This window comes from Lethenteron reissneri, chromosome 27 (genome assembly GCF_015708825.2).
Source record: "Lethenteron reissneri isolate LAM-NWPU_2019-01 chromosome 27, ASM1570882v1, whole genome shotgun sequence".
In the NCBI taxonomy this organism is placed as follows: domain Eukaryota; kingdom Metazoa; phylum Chordata; class Hyperoartia; order Petromyzontiformes; family Petromyzontidae; genus Lethenteron; species Lethenteron reissneri.
In genome coordinates, this window is record NC_083805.1 from 15,689,505 (window position 1) to 15,711,044 (window position 21,540).

The 21,540-nt window shown below is 47.9% G+C and overlaps 1 protein-coding gene across 1 annotated transcript in view; it reads left to right on the top strand.

Moving 5' to 3' along the window:
- LOC133348458 (barH-like 2 homeobox protein) overlaps positions 1–18,081 on the top strand; it is a 99,161-nt gene extending 81,080 nt beyond the window's left edge. Inside the window, exon 5 of the mRNA XM_061561274.1 lies at positions 17,949–18,081. Coding sequence (XP_061417258.1) covers positions 17,949–18,081 — 133 coding nt within the window. The remainder of the gene's footprint in view (positions 1–17,948) is intronic.
- The last annotated feature ends 3,459 nt before the right edge of the window (positions 18,082–21,540 follow it).

A 21,540-nucleotide genomic window follows, 5' to 3' on the forward strand; every position in this document is an offset into this window, starting at 1 on the left:
AAGTCTACTACTTGTAAAATAATATTTATATTAGCATAAGCAAGTTACTATAAAATTAATATAACATTTGTAAAGAGCATTAACGGAATCTGAGACAAACTGTCACGATGCATTAGCGGTGGTCAGGTGGCTCAGGTAACTGACAGAGCCAGAGCTCTGAGCTGCCGACCTCTGAAGTCCAAGGTTTGAATCCGGGCTTAAACCGTCCATGATTAAACCAGGTTCTCCAGTGTCGCGAGATGATGGTGTCAGACAGGTTAGAAAATTCTTCACAACAAATACATCATTTTAAATAATACATTTTAACCCCCCCCCCCCCCACACACACACTTAATTTCGCTAAATCCCAGCTCTGAGATGGTTTTTAATGTTGTACTCTGAGTGTGGATAGTGGACAAGACTTTAGACTTGGTTCCGTGACGTCACCTTTCGGATGCTAAAACCTCGCACAAGGTGTGATGTCACACTGCTCGCTAAAAAAGAGCTCCAAACGAAATGTTGTCAACCTCGTGGCGACGCCATGTCAAATTACATTTTTTTTTACATGATTTGGGTTAAATATATGTGTGTGTGTACAGTATATTGCGAGTGACAATACCTGAGTGTGACGATGCGTGCCTCTAACTAAACCAGCGGTGCGTTAGAAGCAAGGGTTTGCGAATCACGCAACGATGACCACTCTTGTGACACCGACCCTAGCATGTAGAAGGCAGTACAGCAAGTAGGTCGCTGCAACCTGTTCGTGTTACCTCCTCGCCAATTGTGGGGGGACTTCCAGGCGTGTCTAATTTCGCTCCCGAACGCAAATAAATCCCACAAATTGCCAAACGATCCCAAGCAGGGCCCTCCCCTGAAGAGTCTCGAGACGCAAGTGACGCTTTCCTGGCTAAAAAGGGACATGATTACTTAGTGATAAGCATTAATTATCCATCCGCGGGATGGGCCCACTCGCTGTGATTTGATGGCATCTGAAGGCGAGCGACTGCAGTGGCCCATGGTGTAATTTGCCGTTGATATTCAACTTCAGTGGTGGCTGCTGCACGTGGCCTGCGATCCAGCACTGTGGAGGGAGCGAGGGTTGGTGGGTCACCCACGGATGTTGTGAAACTCCCTTCCCGTAGGCGTCGAGGAGAAGCCATAATCTGGCTCCTCAGGAAAAGGCTGTGCAGCAAGTGGACTGATCGCCATCTGTTTCCATCTGTACGGGTATAGTGTTGCCCCCCTTGCACGCGTGGCGTTTTCCGCTGGGTTCTCCGGTTTCCTCCCACGTGTATAAACTGTCATCATGAATTGGGCGAAATTTTTTGGAATAAAAATCAAATATCACGCGATCCTCTTGAAAAATAGTCGTACGACTCAGTGTGGATCTCCTGGATAAACGAGAAAATGTATGATTTATTTAAGCGTTAACGTGCGTATAGATGTATTGTATGCATGGCAAACTTCTTTCGCACCGTACGTAGCCAACCTTAGGGCCAACTCAGCGCAAAATTAGTACTCGGTTGGGGCGTGTCAGCATCAGCAAAGTGGAGAGACAAAAGCGGCCGGGTGTCGCTCTGACCAGAACCATCCCATCGTGTACAGTGCTGGCCTTCAATTAATTCTGTCTATCCCCCGTACCCCCCTCTCCCTCCCTCCCCTGAATTGTGTCCCAATTGTGCTCTCGGTGTCACGTCGCGAGACAATGAATCCATGGCGCAAACTCTCGCAGAGCGGCGCAACGCGCTGCTCGGCCCGCCTCCGGAGGACGCCCCCCGCGGAATGAGGGGGGGGGGTCACGAAGCTCCTACTGACATATCCTCAAGCGACCTCTCGTACACAAGTCGCGGGCAGCAGTCCCCCCCCCCCCTGTCCCACGCACGCTGCTCTGCACACGGACGGCGGTGCTCATCGCACGAGAGAGTCAGACCAATAATTGTCATTCTCAGAGGTGGGATTTAGGCTGAGACCACGCAAGCCTTAATAAGTGCTCGCCAATTGTGCTTAGCCAGGCGGTCTGTGAAGCAGGGGGGGAGGGGGGGGTTCTGTTAGTCGCGTGCGCGTGCACTCTGGTAGCGCGCAGCTAACAGCCGTGGTTGTCCTCCACTGCAATGATTCGGCGTCTGTGCTCCGCCGTCTTCGCCAATCGGCACTGACCAGCGGGGTGAAGTATGGTCATCTAGCGCCACCGGCCCCCACGACTTTCACTGTGTGGTGAGGTCCTCAACAAGCATATGCTTTGTGTGCCGAGTCAGCACACGCGTTATGATACGTACACGCGCTTTGTGTACCGAGTCAATACAAGCGCTATGATATGTACACGCGCTGTGTGTACCGAGTCAGCACATGCGTTACGATACGTACACGCGCTTTGTGTACAGAGTCAACACACGCGTTATGATACGTACACGCGTTATGATACGTACACGCGGTGTGTGTGCCGAGTCAACACAAGCGATTTGATACGTACAAAGATTTCTGCGTTACCGCGTCTGCCCCCCCCTCCCCCCGCACGCCCCCCGCCCCCCTCTCCCTGCACATATTGATTATATATAAAAATGCCACGATGTTTCCGCGTGGCTTACCACGAGTCTTTATGACTCGAAAATCATTATCTGTTAACTTCACTTATTTCTTGCTTCATGTCCATGTAAATCTTACAATTATTATTATTCTTATCTCCCCGATGGCCGTACGTGCATACACAGACATGACCGCCCGCTTTTGAGGTTGGTGTGTGTGTGTCTTTTTGCCAAAAGCATGGTGTCAGATGCGTGGACGTATCCGAGTTCAAGGTTCAAGGTGCTGGCCACACCATCAAAGCGCTCGCTACCTTTTGCCGATGGCATTAATCTCGGACACTGAAGACCACAATACACGCGAAGGGTATTTTGTTCTAAGTCACCCGAATTGAAAAAGACAAAGACACACGCGCGCACACACTAACCTCGACGTAGGAGAAGCCGTAATAATCTCGTCTTTACTTGCAACGCAGTCCTAACACCATAACATTCGCTACAAGCACACGGATTGACCACGAACGGTCAGCAACCCTCCTGAAAAAGTTTAATTTTGTATTGCTATTCAATTATACCCCAAGGTTTGAGCCGTCTCAAAATAAACGCTTACCTTTTTTCACGATATTTAAAGTTTCCCAAAAAAATCCGGAAAATAGTTTGATGTTGTATTTGTTACACGGATGATCCCGTTTTTCCAGTTACCTGGCTACAATTCCTTTCATGTATCCAAGAAAGCCTCACTCAATGTCTTCATTTATTTCTCGAGGATCCTGCGTTCATTAAAATGTTTACTCAGTGGCTTGTACATTTTTGTTTCAACGCAGTTCACTAATACATTGATTGTTGAAGGGTGTGTCTACTACTCAATAGCAACTATTCATCTTGAAAATAAAAAACAATAAAATATTTTATTGTGTTTTATTTTTATTATTTTATTACTTCCCTTCTACGTGACTTTACCGAAAGAACCAAGAAGATGAATCCCTGCAATCACGAAAGCTTTAAATCGAAAAGCAACTATTCATTTGCCTATTTAGAAATACATTTTAAATGTTTTTCTCATCAGACCCCATGGTGTCAAGTGCAGTCTCCAACTCGTATTAACCCTCTCTGGCCCCTCTATTCATGAGCTACGAAAAAGAGTCATTGCTTGAAACGTCGAATTCTATAAATGTTTCTTTTTAGAGCAGTGCTACTGACGAACGTGTTGAGTTTTTGGTTGGTTGGTTTGTTTGTTTGTTATGAATGTTTTTGCACGTGAGATTACAGCAGAGTACCCAGAGAGAAAGCCCACGCACACGCGGATATGACGTTCAAAGGTGTGCACAGGTGACCACAGAACCCACTCTAGAACCCACTTGTTGCACTGCCATGGCATGCACACCACGAGTTCTGAATAAACCACATAACCCCTTTCTCCAAAGTTCTGGATTGGAACGGTGCATCGCCTCGTGTAGACACCGCTACAGCTGTAAGAGAGGCCATTCGATTGAGGAGCCAAACAAAGTCAGAGGTCAGAAATGTATTTCCCGACTGAAGCATATTGAGCTAAGAAGCTGTTTTTCAAAGGGCGACTCGGTTGGCAGACAACATCAAAGCATTGCACTACTTACAGAAAAAAATTAACTTTGTAACAGCATATTCTTTGGGTCTTTCGGTAAAGCCATGTAGATAGAAAAATAATAAAAAATATCACGACGTTTCGATCGCAACACAAGCAATCGTCATCAGGTGAAAAAATATAGCGGGAGAGCTGCTGAGGGCAGGATGTTATCAAGGTTTGAGATGGGTGTAGCCCAAGGGTCGTTTTTCTTACATTGGCATGCTAATATAACAGCTTAAATGTATTTATATTAACAGGCTGAATGTCTCACTGACACAGCCACCGTTGCTAGCTTTCCTCGATGTGGAGGTGGTTTTCGTTTTTCCTACATTGACATGCTAATCTCTCACAATACAATGGCCACTTCCACATCTTCGTCTTCGTGGAGGTAGCTCAGCTCTCCGATCTTACTTTTATATGCAAATTTCATCTATAGCCCCGCCCACTTTGCTTATGCAGTTATTTTAGACTCTCTGAGTTACATTACCAGGTTAAATGTCATTACATTAACAGGCTAAATATCTCACTAATACAACCACCATTGCTCGTTTTCCTCGACGTGGCGGTGACGGTCGTTTTTCTTACATTGACATGCTAATATCTGACAATATAATGGCCACCTCTAAAGCTTCGTTGTTGTGGAGGTAGCTCAGCACTCCGATTTTACATTTACATGCAAATTTAATTTCTAGCCATGCCCACTTGGCTTATGACCCTTGGGCTACACCCATCTCAAACCTTTATAACATCCTGCCTCAGCAGCTCTGCCGCTATATTTTTTCACCTGATGACGATTGCTTGTGTAGCGATCGAACGTGGCTTGACCGAAAGACCCAAATAATATGAATTCCTGCAGTCACATAAGCTTTCAGTCAAGATTTAATCACCTCTAAAGGGAGGGTTTCCACACAACTATTAGATCTTTTAACAAACTTCGAGACAAGAAGGTTCATCTGATCGAGTCGCTCACATTTCTGAAGATATTCCGCGACATGAAGGCAATACCAAACGCCTTTGCACTGACATCTGCTGCTGTCACTTCTCCTAATGCTAAGCGGATCTTGTTCAGGGCCGGCCTAGCCCTGATCTCAGAGAGAATAAGATTGCTCCGATTTGAACTAGACAATTTAGACAATCACACTTAAAATTAACAGATAAAATGCCCACTTCTGATTGGGATCATGTAGATAACATGACAGTCTCTTCTGCTACTTCAATGTCAACCAAATTTAAAGTTAACTTGATCGCTAAAGTAAACCTCCTGTCAAAAAAGAAGCCAGAGCCATACGTTAAAAAGTTAAAAGTTTGCAAGATTGTCATCAATTAGAATGACATCCCAATTTCTGACAGCCTAAAATCGGTACGAGGTAAAGGGTTGATTTTCGCAGGCACCCCTAAACATATCCTAGTGGATAGTATAATTGCCCAGGTCGACGTAGCCCTCAAAGGCTTAGGACACATCCCGACAGACGTTGCTAGACCTGAAATCGCTGCTATCCTCAAAAACGCGAAGAAACCCATTAGCAACATTAGCAAGGATGAGCATTTTGAACTCTCTAAATAAAAAAACAGAGATGACATTGTCATCCTCTCAGCCGACAAGGGTACCAAAGGTGTAAATGCTTACCCCGAGCTCTCATACTCTGATGGTGCATTGTCTTTGAGATGTGCGCCTTTTGGCGTCATCTGGTCCAACCCATGTGAGACTAGGCTCTAAGGAAAGCTGTCTCAGGTGTTGACCAATCAACTTCAAGGACAGTGCATACATTATCAGAGTTATGTTTTTTGTTTGCATTATGACTGCAGGTATTGTGGTCTATGCAAATGTAATAAAAGACTCCGTCAGGCACTGCTGGTCTCCGCTTGTCTTTTATTCAGGTTCTTCTCCGCACCTCGCTGGTCTCCTCCACGGACCAGCGTCGTCTCGCGCGCGCCCCGCGCACGCTCCCTCTCACGTGCCACGCACGCTCCTCCGTTAGCTCCTCCACTCCCGCACTCCGCACACCGCTGGCCAACGGTGCGCTGAGGTCCTTCAGCCACGTGGCCGATGGCGCAGATCTCTCTCTCACCACCCAACGTGGCTCAGCCTCTTAACTTCCCCGACTGCCCCGATCTCTTCTGGGCTCCCACTTATATCCATTCCCCCCACGTGACCCCGACTCCTCCCCTTCCCATACTACCCCGCTGGCTCCGCCCCCATTCACCTCGCCTCCCATTGGAGCCGAGGTGAACGGTGGCCCCTCCCACACGCCCCGCAGACCAGGCTCCGCCCCCCAATACCCCAGGCCGTGTGATTGGACCAGAGCCCAGCAACAACCCCATTTACGCTCGCATTACACAAACATGACTCCTCGTAAAAAATGTGTCAGTTTTGTTGCCAGATAAAAGGGTAAAAAACCAATTAACAGGACGGTATTAACCAGGTAAAGTCTTAACTGACTGTGATGTTTCTATCCTACCTTCCTATGATAGCTGTTATATCCGACTCTTTGTGTCTCTCTATATATTCCTCTCTCTTAGATCTCTCACATGTCCTTTGGATTGTTCTCTCGCTGGTTCAGCAGTTTCACTGCTGGATTATATTTTTTCCACTTGTGTTGCGATCGAAACATCGTGATTTATTTTATTTTATACCTACTTGAGTTTCCCGAAAGAACCAAAGAGTAAGGATTCCTGAAGTCACGAAAGCTTCAAATCAAGAGTTAATAAACGTGTTGCTCCTAAGACAACGTATGTGACTCAGTTGGACTCACTACACTATCATTAAAATATTTTGTTACCTCTAATGTGTACGGTCCATTGCTTATTTACGCTCACAGTTGGCATGAAGTCTCATATTCGGCAAAATCACGCTAAAACGTCGCATCGAAAATCTAGCTACTAGTACTCCACAGTTTGTCGCACAACAACTATAAAAAATATATGTCAATAGCCCGAATTTTGGTTGGTGTGTTTACAAATGTCTGGGCCGATTTTTATTCCCAGTCCGTCACTGCTGACCAACGTGGTGAAGTATGGTGCAATAATCCCTCACGACCCGAACAGCGTGGGGATGCCATTAAACAAAACTACACCGTTTTATTCACCAAGTATAGCCAGCTGAGCTGAGCTCTTTTTCAGAGGCGACCTGGTCACACGTGATGCTTCGAAGTGGCTTATATCATAATCATCATCACACGTGGGAATCTATAGGAGCAGCCAAATAATCTAAACGCGTGTTTCTAAATGTGGAGGGGGGCAAACCCGAAGGGCTCGGAGAACAATCCACGCGACCGCAACGGGGAGAGAGAGAACACGGGGACTGCAAACATACAATAGGCATCGTCAGGGTCCGAGATAGAAACCAGGACCTCCTGCGCACCATGACGAATGAGAAAGCTACTCGCCACGGCGGCGCTTCATCCAGCCGTGGATTAATAAAGAGCTGTACGTATACACGTCTTCACCAATATATTCAGATTGTGTTGTCAGCCATCCCCCTTGCGTCAGTAGTTTTTTCTTCCCACGGGCGTGTCTTGCAAAAGAGAAAACAAACCCCTGCGAGTGACCGTTCTATCCTTTAGACAGTAGGTGGCGCAGCCGATGTGCCAATTGACAGAGCTAATAGAGATTTAGCCCCGAGTAGCGATTTGGGTTTTTTTCGTGGGCGGCTGTAACCCGGCTTCAAACTTCCACGCTGACTCAATGCTCTGACCTCTGAGCTCAGTGCTCTGACCTCTGAGCTCCCCTTGGTCATCTCTGTGCTAGTCATGAACGTCTGATTGTATTGCTTTAGAAGGAAAAAAAGTCGACTATTCTAAAGTCATGGTCTTTTTTTGGCTCTTGGAAATCCCACAGACTTCAATAATGGCCTTGAGGGAAAAAAACATATTTTGGAATCTGTGGAATATCTAACCAGATGGCTGGTAGCATGGACCGTATCTGATTTTTTTTTAAACTGAAACAAATTCAGACGCGTTCCTCCCGGACTATGTGTTTTGACAAGACCCTTCCCCTGCAAATTACTGGCTGATCAAGGTATACATTTTTATCCCAGATTCTGTATGAAAATCCAGAGAGGCTCTAACGGACTGCCAAATTATTGTATGTCCTACACGATAAAGATAACGATAGGGACGTGCAGCACTGTTCGTGTATCACACCACCCCACGTTCAGTGAATGGTCCCACCAGTTACACACGGTAGCAGGTTACTCTATGCAATTATCTTGAGATCATCCATGGCTACGCTCCCATAAAATCACAGTTCTATGCTTAAAAAGTTACCATTCTTTGTCGTAACTTCAGTTGCGATTGCATCTGACATGTATCCTTTTCTGTTTACACGTTAGTCGTTGTAGCAGGTTGGTGTTAAATTGTGTTCAGGATCGCGCCCTCTAGTGAAGAGTGTGCGGGAATAGTGTAATTGTAATGTCCAATACTGTAAAGGCGTTATTGCAGAGGGGCCACACATGAGCGGGCACGTGACTTTCAGCTCAGAGCCACGTGGTCCATTGAGCTGTTACGTCTACGTCACGCGGAGCTCCGATTATTTGAGTTGAATTTAAAATTTAATCCTAAGTTGTAATGCAATGTACTTCACATATAACACGTAGGCTTTCGCGACCAATATTAGCCATAATAGAGTTTTTTGGGTTAGATCGCGTAAATATATAAATGTGTCGATTAAACCCGCCACCACCCGACACAGCCAACTAGTAAGGGTTGTCACTTAAACAGAACATGCCAATTCTTCACTAGTACAGTACACCGGTGTGTTGGAGAGCCAAGCCACAACATTTACAAACTGAGTACGACGTTTCGCCAGTAATTATAACTAGCTTCATCAGGCGACAGCCAGATTTGTAGAGAAGTCTTACTGTTCCATTCCTTATATAGAGGCGTAGATGTGTTGACCACCCTTCTGTGCTCTTGCACAATGTGGGGGGGGGGGGGGGTTACTGAGGCATTATGCGAGCCCTTTGAACTTGTCCTTCCTGTCTATTGTGTTTATTCAAATAGCCCTACCAACGGTAATCCTGATTGAAGTACGCTGCCCTTTGTAGGCATGCATTTAAATTACGTATTATTTGATGATTCGCTTCCACGCAGCACTAAAACGGTAACTATCCGAACGGGTAAAGTTATTTTGATTTCTTTAAATTTCGATAGATTATCTAATTCGTCTTTGTCAGTAGTAGCTAGTTTTGCTCAAAACTTCAACATCAAAATCAATTGAGTGTCTTTTTTAGCACACGTGTTCTGCTTCTGCTGACAGTTGCATTTTGGAGAATTTAATATTTCTCTGATGGTTTTTTTAGTCTCGTGCTGATCATTCGTCCTGTTTTCCCAACATAACATTTACCACACGTGCAGTTAATACTGTACACACCTTCTGTTGATAGCTTCGGTAATACATCTTTTGTACCAGATATTAAATGATGTATTTTATGTACCGTGCCAAATCTGTTTTTACAAACATCTGGCTAGTTTATCAGTTACTCCCGCAATGTACGGTATTTTGATCGTTTTAATTAACTTGGACAGTTTCAATGCCCTGTTGATTTGTGCATAATTGTAACCGTTCATTTGCAGCACGTCTTTTCTTCTTCTTCCTAGCGTTGTTCCCGCTGTGGCGCAGGGTCCGCTTTTCGGCATTGTCTTCTCCATTTGGCTCGGTCCAGGGCATCTTCAGGGGATGCGTTGACCGTCTTCATGTCTTCCTTTATTCGGTCCATCCATCGCTTCTTCGGACGTCCGCGTGGACGGCGGCACTCTGGCTCAATACGCACAGCAGTCTTGGCCACTGATGACTCTTCACTTCGCATCACATGGCCGTACCACCGAAGCCTTGCCTCAAGCATCTTGTCCGCAATGGGGGCCACACCAAGTCGCTTCCGAACGTCTTCGTTCCTGACACGATCCCATCGAGTGAGCCCGAGGCTCCATCTGAGCATCCTCATCTCCATGGTGTGGAGAGCTTGTTCGTGTACAGTTGTGGCTGGCCAGCACTCGGATCCATAGAGTGCCACCGGTCGGACGATGGTCTTGTATATTTTCCCTTCAGCCTATCCGGCATTTTCCGATCACAGAGGACTCCGGTGACTTGCCTCCATTTCATCCACGCCGCATTGACTCGTGACCTCCCATCAGTCGTGATGCTACCATCTGAGCTGATGGTGGAGCCCAGGTACTTAAAGTCCGTCACTTTCTTCAAATCTTCTCCGTCAATACTGATGGTGCCGTCGGTTTGGGGGCCACACTCCATATACTCCGTCTTTTTGATGTTGAACCTCATCCCGTTTTCGTCTTTAACATGTTTAATTTCACTTCTCAGACTGTCACCATCTGACACTTTCTTAGCAAGATGGATGAGAGTCTTGTTAAGAGCAGATTTCTGTGCGGGGTGATGGTGTGAATCTACATTCAGATAGGTGTCAGTATGCGTTTTCTTTCAGTCAACACTGTGTTATTTTACCATTAGTGTGCTTGAAGCTATTGCCTTTGTTTCAAAATCTTCCATGTACAAATTCACTATCACAAGAGACAAAGGAGAGCCCATTGCTGCTACTTCCTTTTGTTTATAAAAGTCACCTTGCCACGAGAAGTAGATGTTCTTTAGACAGTGTTCAGCTCAACTTGGGATATTTGTAGCTAGAAATCTGCTCTTATTTTTCTTGAAAAGTGTTATGTACTTGGAAAATTTGGTGAACCATCATACTATCATGAAACAAGTGTGAGTTTGTTACTTTGTCCGGATTTTTTTTTACAAAGCCTATTTTTTGATTGCATAACATTTGTGATAGATGATTCTAAAGAGTGTTGTTTTTACGTATTTTAAAATGTTAATACAAATGATGATTTCTAATTTGGGAAACAATTTGAGAAACATTTCATCCAGTTTACAAGACACATTGACAAAACGGGATAAAATGCGACACATTTATGATGTGTATATAGTATAAGACCTCCATCCGGTACAGAAGAATTCCCTCATCAAAACATTACACCATAGGGCCCACTGCATTTCCGATCAACACCACCTAGCTAGTGAACTGGAACACGTACACCAGGCCCTCAAGATGAATGGGTACTCAGACCGCATTATTCGCAAAGCTGTTTCTCCAACCATGGAGAAACAACCCCCTGAGATGCCGATCAAAACCATCACGTTACTATACATAGCAGGTGTTACCAAAAATATTTCAAAAATGTTAAACAAACACAAGATCCAGGTCCGATTCAACACAGTATCTGTGAAGGATGTCATTCCTGACATGCAATATCCTGGAGTCTACCTGTGGTAGCTGTTACATTGGGGAAACGAAACAACATGTCTCGGACCATGTTGGCGAACACAAGGCAGATCTGAAACACGGCAGAACCAATACCTCTGCCGTGGCTGACCATTGTTATAACGCTGTGGACTCGCATGATATTGTTTTTTTCCAAGGTACTCTGCAAACCTTCGGGCTACTTTCAAAGGTTTGTTCATGAAGCCATCCATATATATAAACATAGATATAACTTCAACCGAGAAGATGCCTTCTTTTTGTGTGTTTTTTTAGCATTTTGACCCCTAATGTTTGGAAAAAGTCCTGCAAGTATTAATGCTGAAAATGTGACCAAAGTGTCACTTTGCATGTTAAAATGCAAGTGATAAGACGGGTCAAGGTTATTTCCCCACGTCACTGCTACGTGCATATTCAAGCCGATGCAGTCGGCATACCGGAAGTTACACAGCACTGAGACGGCTCTACGAAAGATCACTGATGATCTCTACAAGGTCATGGATGACCGATGAGCCACAGCGTTGGTTGGCATCAATCTTTCAGCTGCCTTCGACTCCATCAACCATGAGATACGTATTGGGCGGCTAAGGTCAAGGTTCAGTGTATCGAGCACGGCACTGGATTGAGTCATATCTACATCGTTGATGACTGTTCGTCAAGCTTGGTAATGAACAGTCATCGCCTATGCCGTGTCTAGTTGGCGTACCACAGGGGTCTGTACCCGGGCCATTTCTGTTTTCAACATACGTCTCCTTGATCGCCGATGTCATCTCATGACATCAAGTTCTATCAATATGCTGATGATACATAATTGTACTCCACAGTGAAGTCAGCGTTAGATATGGAGAGCCTCGGTAATCTCGAAGATTACACATGAGTGGTGCACGTATGGATTGCATTAAACGAAATCCTGCTTAATCAAGAAAAATCGTGAAGGTTTGTAAGTTGGCACTCAGACACAGGTGAAAACATTTGTGGGAGGGACCGGTGTTGTGGTCGCAGACTCCAGAATTCAGTTTTCCACGCATCTAAAGAACCTCGGCACCATATTCAGCCTGAATGTCATTTGATAACCACGTGCAAAATATCGTCAAGTCTTGCAATTTTCATTTCAGGGCTCTACGACACATTCGCCCACTATTGAGTCATGATATAGCCAATACGGTGGCGTGTAACATAGAATCGACAAGGCTCGGTTATTGCAACTCACTACTCTATGCGACAATTGCCAAAAACTTTACCAAGCTGCAGCGTGTACAACATTATTTGGCATGGTTGGCTAGCTATGGTGCAAAAGAAGATCAACATACAGGGTTGTAATTTTTAACCCAATTGCTAAAGGAGGAATGTGTTGATTTGTGCACTAAAATACTGCGTACCACACCTTAGCACCTGCAAATGAATAGGATGGTTGAAAGGCTGAATCGCTCTTTCGACCATGTTATTCTAGGAAGTCAATGAGAAACAAACTGTGATTTACACATTCCGGGCATTCTCAAAGCCTACCGATAGGCTACATATACTGCTACCGGATTTTCCACATTCTACTTGATGTACGGCAGGGAGCTTACACCCCTAATTGAAAATCAGCTAGCCAAAACATCGGCCCACACAAGCTCATGTTTGGCATCTTTCTGCCATATGGTAACTTCCCTGCAGGAAGCGAGAGAGGCTGCTCGGGTATCCTCTGCTGCAGCCCAGACTTAATACGAATGGGTTTGGGCAAAGACTGCGACATGTACACAGTAGAATATAGACGATTTGGCATGGCTGCACTGTTCACAAGTGCCGGTCAGCATGTCTTCAAAGTTGCATAGTACATGTGTAGTGACACAGCGCTGACTGCTGTACAGCAGCTGCAACTGCAGGTAGACACTTAGCGCACACACTTGAGCGTAAGCACGGGTGTGCCGGCAGGGCGGAGGAACTGGGGCAAGGGTTATGGTAGACCTCGTGGGGAGGCCCCTGGAACCGTCTGGTGGGTTCGAGAAGGGAGGCGCGGCTAGGGCGGAGCCAAGCCGTGCCGAGAGGAACATAAGCAGCGGAGAGCGAGAGTTCCGGGCTGCTGGTTCTGGGAGTAGACTCGTTTCGTCGTCGCTGTCGTCATCGCCGCCTTCGTCGCTGCCTCCTTCGCCCGATCATTGCGCAGCCGGACGTAGTTGGCTGTCCCGGTCGGCGACGTCAGTGCATTGCGGACAGGGTCGTGTCTGGGCCGGGACGTATGTCAGTGTGGTCGTGAGAGAGAGAGGAGGCAGAGTTGGTGGTGTGGATGCGAGAGATAATAAAGGGAAGGACGGTTCTTTTACAGTACGGGCTATCAATGGAAGATGTGCTTTTCCTTTGTTTTGTAGTTACCCTCCACCGTTAATTCTGCTGTTTTTTTTTCTATTTTCGCTCATGCCGGGGACATTAGGAGGGGGGTATGTTTGATGGTGCATTATGCTTCAGGGTAGTTATTAGGGAAGCATGGATTGGTAAAGCCGAGGATGGTTTGGTATGACAGTAAGGAGATGTGACATTAAGGTCACATGGGGGCATGCTAAGGTTAGTTGGGGGAATATGGGACAACACCCAAGCGGATGGAAGGGTCACACGGGGATGCGGGGCCACATCAAAGATACATTTAAAAGATGGTGGTAACGAAGGCGTGGAAAGGGAGATGGGATTGGAGGAAACCCAAATGATACATTTTTGGCAGGAAACAAGGAGGAGCAGCTGAGAAGGTCGGAGTGAGATGATAAAGTATGTATGTTTGACAGTTCGAGGCTCCGGGAGAAGAAAGTGGCTGAAGAAAGAGCTTTGAGTGTGTTACTGGGTGTTCTGTGACTGGAACAATAAAATTCCCTTTCCAGGACGACTTCTGTGGACTCCCTTTAATATATTATACACTGGTCTATATTCATATATTCACAATTAATGAAGAACTTTAATATAACAAAGCCAGTTTTAAAGCAAGATACCTTTTCCTTCACGTGTATGTTTGCAAAAATATGTTTAATGCTCTCCTCCATCAACATATCCACGTTGGTGACCAAGAGGAATGCAGTCAAACCTGAAAAAGAAGAAATAGTGAATAACAACTCTGATTCAGACCACAGTATACAGTATTTTGGTTGCGGTTATGGTAGTCTTGAGGATAAGGGTGGGGTTGGGTGTGATGGTGGGGTGAGGGATGTGGGTGGGGTTGAGTTTGGGGATGGGGATAAGGGGTAATTGTGGGTGATAGTGGGGTTGGGAATGAGGGTGGGGTTAGAGAATAGGGTGGGATGAGGTGGAATTGGTAATGGCTGTAGGATTAGGGATGAGGGTGCGTGTTAGCCACACCACTTATCTTGCACTGTGCAACCCTTAATGTGCTCACGAACAGCATTTCTTTCAAGAGTTTATGAAATTTGACTCTACATACATGTGTGTAATGGTTCGACAGAGGCGCACACACTCGTGTGGAGGCAGCACTTTATTTAACACAACTGCAACACACACACTAAACATAAAGTGGTGACCACCGTCCTAGTCTCACTAACACTCGGGTACTACTTGGCGTGGCCAAGCCAGGAGGGCTTCTGCTTGGCCACGACGATTTGCAGCTTCTTGTCTTCAGTCTTCATAAGGCGTCTTCATCCCGGACACGAACAGCCTAGCTCTTCGTGCAGAGCCCTCTTATATGTGCCTCGGCGTGGCCGGCCACACCCAGGCCACGCCCACCTACTCGAACCCTCGAGAAGGCTCAGTTCCCCGACCACGTGACCCCCAAGGTCCCCCCTGGGGCCCCTGCCCCACCTTGATCCGGTCACGTGTCCCGTCGGGTTCACTCCACCGCCTGACACGACCCCCGTGGCACTCGTCAACAGCCTCCACACTGCCCGACCCGGCAACGTCATCCGTACCGACCCGACCTAGCAGTGACGTCATGCGTACAGACCCGACATAGCAATCACGTCATGTGTATACAGACCCGACACGGTAATGACGTCATATGTCTCCACACGTGTATAATAACATCAGTGTGAAAAGAAGAAAGCTTTGATCAATAGACAATTTTAAGGTTTTGTACTATTCTATCATGCCCATCTGTGTTATCTATGTCATCGTAGGTACATTGGTAAGTTGGTTTTGTTTGTGAAGTTCAGTTTTGCATTGAACTCCAACCAGATCTTATTCAATTTTTTATTAAAGAATTTTCTTCTCACCCCCCCCTCCCTCAATAACTGCTGTAAGTATACATACTCTGGTGTGGTTTCCATTTGAATCCTTATGACAAATATTGTTTAATATACGTGTATCGGGTTCCGGAGACACTTGTAGATGTAACTTCTTTATTACGATTCAACACTCCAACTCCCCAACAGTCCAACACTCCAACTCTCCAACAGTCCTGATACTCTGTTACAGCCTAGGTACACAGCCTAGGTACACAGCCTAGATACACTACTCTGGCTACGCTCTGGAACTCGCCCTCACAAGGTCGTAGAGTCGGGAGTTCCAGAGTCCCACCACTGGCTCTCACAGCGTCCCAGGGTCCGCCGATGGCTGGTCTTGGGTCTTGGGTCTTGAGCTACGACTGGCCCTGATCGTCCAGGGAGCTCCGCTTTTATGCCCAGTCCCCAACGAGGGGTGGGGCCGTGTGCGCCCCCAGATATCCAACAGAGCACACACAGCCCCCCCCCTTTGGCGGCGCCAAGGGGATTAAGCGCCTGGGAACTTAACGCCTGACGCCAAGAGGCTTAAGCGTCTGACCCGCCTGGGAACTCACGCCTGGTGCCAAGAGGCTTAAGCGTCTGGACCCGCCTGGGGTCCCAGAGCCCCCAGCAGCCCCTCCCTTCTTATGTCACTACATTACCCCCCTCTACGTAGCCTCCAGCCGACCCGGCTGTCCAAAAAAAATACAATTGTCCAATAAATTATTTGTTAACCATCCGAATGAGTGTGTGACAAATCAAGAATTTTTTTTAGAAGAAAGTGCCTCTCCCCCTCCTGTGGTCACGCGTATATATAAAAAAACTCCAGGCCACCGATGCAGAACAACACTGTATAAACACATATATGCAGGATGAACGCACGCCCCAATCGCCTATTATACATGATGGCAAGGTGAGTGGCGTCGTGTTGGGACGAGAGTTCGTGGGCGGGGGTCATGAAAATCGTTTGAGTTTTGAGCGAGTCCGAGTGGCAGGTCCATCGGTCGCGACGGAGGCGAGAGGGGACCGACGACCCGCTGTTGCGCTTGTGTCTTGGGTCGCTATCCCGCGGACCCAAGACCAGCCAGCTGGGTCGGCCGTGGCGGGTTTCATTCCCAAGGCACCTGAGGGCGGGACAGCGGGACCTGCCCGAGAGTTAGAAGCAGCATCATCGCGGCGCGGCTCGTCAGACATGTCGCGCTCTCGGCCCCGGAGAAGTGAAGGAGGTGTGTAGGGTTGAATGTAAGGTTTTAGACGTGACGGGTGTACGAACCAACGTCGCTTGCCATGCTGGATCCTGACACACTGCGGGCGGAGAACGCGAATAATAACAACCGGGCCTCTCCAAGGCTTAAGCAGTTTTGAGGAAGTAGCCAATGGTACCTGCGGGCAGTGGAGCCAGGCGCGGTCCCCTTCTACCCAAACGTGGCGGGATGTGCGGAGATTCTGCAACCGCTCGTTGGCAAGCTGACGGGCTTCTGAGTTATTTTGAGCAGCCTCCCGGGCATCCACGAGACGACGCACATTAGCACGGATGTGGTCGGCAATCTTAGCCTTAGGTGCGGGCTGTTTAATGTGCAATTGTACGTCGATTGGGGGGCAAACCTCCCTACCATACATAAGATAGAATGGCGAGTACCCCGTGGCAGCATGGGGCGCCATTCTATAGGCGGCCAAGACACCAGGTATGTGGAGATCCCAATCAGTCTGTGACTCAGACACCTGGTGGCTTAGCATGGAGGTAAGTGTCCTATGTAATCGCTCGACCATACCGTCAGTCTGGGGGTGATATGGCGAGGTGCGAATTTTGTGTGTCCCTAGCAGGTTGCACACATCCCGCAACAGGGTGGAAAAGAAATTTTTCCCTTGGTCGGTCAGCAGGCGTTCGGGAGCACCCTTATCCAGGACGTAGCCCTGGAAAAAGGCCTCCGTAATGGCTGCTGCAGACTGGTTGGGGAGTGGCCAGGCCATGGCCCATCGGGTAAAATATTCGACCCCAACCAAAAGGTACTTACTACCCCGAGGAGTAGCGGGAAACGGACCCAAAATATCCAATGCGACGATCTCATTGACCCGGGAAACCTTAATGGATTGGAGCGGCGGGCAGGACGGCCTAGCAGGTGATTTCCGCCGTGCACATTCTGTGCAACCTTGCACAAGGTCAGCCACATCATTTGCCATGCCCGGCCAGAAAAATTCCAATTGGATTTTAGCTAGTGTTTTCTGAACACCCAAGTGCAAGAGGCGACTGTGGGTTTCCCACACAAGTCGCCCCCGCAGGGAGGTGGGTACCACCAACGTGTGGGATTGGGACCCCCCATCCCAATGCATGAGGACGCCTTCCCGGATGACATATGATACGGGGCCCCCCTGCCCCCTGTGACCCTCGGCATCCCTAGCACGGCGTCTCAATTTGAGGAGGGAGACGTCTTCCATCTGAAGACGTCCCCAGTCGTCCAACCCGAGGCCCAGCAATGCGTCCTGCGGAACTTGTGTGGAGGGAGCCCCGTGGTCCCCGACCCCATCCCCTAACGCGGCCGCAAGGGATGGGGGCGGTACCCCGTCAGGCTGCCTACAACGCCCCGCACCCAAAAAACAAGCACAGCGCCCATTGTTCGGCAGTCGCGACAACCCGTCAGCATTCCCGTGTTGAATCCCGTTGCGGTAAATGACAGTGAACGCAAAGTCCTGGAGGATCTCGAGCTAACGCGAGAGCTGTCCAGATGGTTGGTCCACTCGCAAGGCGTATTGTAGCGCCGCGTGGTCGGAGCATACTGTGAAATGCCTGCCATACACGTATGGTCTGTACTGCTTTATGAAAAAAACGATAGCAAGCAATTCGCGGCGCGTCACACAGTAACGTTGCTCCGCGGGCGACAGCACCCTACTGCCATAGGCGACGACGCGCTCCACTCCATTGACAATTTGCGACAGCACCCCTCCAATTCCGGTGTTGTTGGCGTCTGTATCCAGAATGAACGGAGTGGTAAAATCTGGATAAGACAGGGTAGGAGCATCGACCAGTGCTTTTCGGACGGCATTGAACGATGCCTGTTCTAACTCTCCCCAATGGAATTTTACCCCTTTGGCCGTTAATGCGTGGAGGGGCTTCGCGATGGATGCGAATCCCGCAACAAATCGTCGATAATATGAGGCGAAGCCGATAAAACTCCGCACCTCCCCAACAGAGGTAGGAGTTGGCCATGAGCGCACGCAATTTGTCTTTTCGGGGTACGTGGCAATTCCCGAGTGGCTGACAATATGGCCCAAGTAACGAACCGAATCCCTCATGAGGTGACACTTTTGCGGTTTGAATTTGAGGTTAGCCGCTCGCATTTTAAGGAAAACTGCCTTCAATCGTGTGAGGTGTTCATCAAAAGTTTTGCTGAACACGATTACATCGTCGAGGTAGATTAGGCAAGAACCCCACTGGAGCCCAGCGAGGACCAGCTCCATCAGGCGCTGGAACGTCGCCGGGGCCGAGTGAAGCCCCATGGGAAGTCTGTTGAATTGGAACAATCCCTGCGGCGTGCGAAAGGCCGTCTTTGGTTTGGATGCGTCATCAAGGGGTAGCTGCCAAAACCCCGAGAGGAGATCCAAGGTGGAGAAGTAGTGTGCACTGCTAAGGCATCGATCGACTCGTCCATCCTGGGAAGCGGGTAGGCGTCGGCCACAGAAATCTTATTAAGTTTCCTGAAGTCAACACAAAAGCAGAGGCTCCCGTCGTGCTTCTTAACAAGAACGATCGGCGCCCCCCATGGGCTATTTGATGGCGCAATGACATCGGCCGCCAACATATCGTTGACGGCCACCCGTACATGTTCCTTTTCGGCTGGGCTCAACCGGAACGGGTTTTGACGAATTGGAGCGGCATCACCCGTGTCGATGTGGTGGCTTAGCAATTTAGTGCAGCCAATGTCAAATTTGCTTTGACTAAAAACGTCGGTTAAATCGCTCAGCAGCGTGCGTAATTTAGCATGCTGTAATGGTGACAAATCGGCAGAAGTGGAGCAAAGCGCGTCGAGCCATCCTGTGTCAGGACCTGGCTTGGCAATGGAAGAGGACTCGCCCCCTACGTGACCCACGATCACATCTTCTGACGGGGCTGGCGTCGCGTGAGCAAGCACCATTCCCTGACAAATAACAGCCGTTTCTCATCCCGCGTTAAGGACCTGGATAAAGGGGTCGTGGTCGCTTCGCACGAGCGTTTGTGCACACACGAGGTCCGACACCCGCTCAGCTGAACGTGAAGGCCCGATCACAGCACCCCCCATGAACGCGTCGTAGTCAAGGGGTTTACGAAACCGGAGGGGAACTAACATCTGAGATTCATAATCAACGTTTTTGGGTTTAGATCGCGTTATTTATAAATGTGTCGTAACCCTCCACCACCCGACACGGCCAATCAGTAAAAATGTGTCACGTTGACAAAGACAAATAGTTCACTGCTTTAGCCCACCGGTGTGTTGAAGCCACAACATTTACAATTTGAGTACGACGTTTCGCTGGTAATTGCATCCAGCATCATCGGCCAATTCGCCAGAATGGTGAGGCTCTGCTGTGTCTCCCGTTCTTATATAGAGCAGCAGCAGGGTGACGTCATCATTAACTCATTAACTCATCAGGTGCAAAGATTCAAGGGGGGAGTGATTGTAATTATATACTAGATTAGTAATCAGGCTATTGTTACGATGCGAGTTGTAGATTAGTAATCATTTGGAATGTGTTTTATTGTGATTATGCTACATTAGTAATCAGTTAGTGGTTGTTTCCCTTACAAGGAATTGTAATGTATCTTATTTAATAATACGCTTCCAGGCCGCACTAAGCCTGTAGCTGTCTGAGCGATTAAAGTTATTTCTGTTTCTCTCAATTTCAATCGATTCTCTAATTAGTCTTTGCCAGTAGTAACTAGTTTTACACAACACTTCCACGTTGTCAAAATCAATTGAGTGTCCCTGTTGGCATGCATGTTCTGCTACTGCCGACAGTTGTGTTTGTGATAGTTTAATATTTCTCTGGTGTACTTTTAGTCTTACACTAACGTTACGCCCTGTCTGTCCAATATAGCATCTGCCACATACACAATTAATCCGATATACACCTTCTGTTGATAATTTAGGTAATTCGTCTTTAGTGCACGTTACTAGTTGTTGAATTTTGTGTACTGTACCAAATCTTACTGTAATGTTTTGCTTTTGCAAAACACGGGCTAATTTATCAGTTACTCCTGTGATAAATGGTATTTTTATTGTTTTAATAATCTGATCGCTTTCAGCAGTGTTGCTTTGCGATCGTGATTTGGCTTTTAGTGCTCTGTTAATTTGAGCATTGTATATCGTTGCCTGGCAACCCGGCTTCGCGTTCGCAGCGCTGTCACTCGGCGGCGAGGGTTGGCCGACGCTGGGCCCGGAAGTGACGTCGCTCCCAGCGGTCATTGCTCCCCCGGCAGAAGTGACGACACACCCGGATGTATTTGCGGCGGGAACGGCTGCCATCTTTGTGTTGGAGCCGGCGGAATGGCGCGGCCGCTGCGCCGCCTCTCTCCCTCCTGTCTCCGCCTGTGAGCGACGCATGTCGTCCAGGATGGAGACGGTGGCGTGGAGCAGCTCGGTGAGGCGAAGCAGCGTTTCCTCCATTGCTGCTCCTGACGCTGGAGGAGGATCGGCAGGTGTGATGGACGACTGCTCAGCCGGCGGTGCGGCGTCGTTGTCGGCCCGAGTTGGCTGCCCCGTCGCCGCTTGCTCCTCAACATCGCCGTCAGGACTGAAGGTACGTGGCTTACTTCTTGTCTCCATTTCCACTTCTGACGCCAAATGTATCGGGTTCCGGAGACACTTGTAGATGTAACTTCTTTATTACGATTCAACACTCCAACTCTCCAACAGTCCAACACTCCAACTCTCCAACAGTCCTGATACTCTGTTACAGCCTAGGTACACAGCCTAGGTACACAGCCTAGATACACTACTCTGGCTACGCTCTGGAACT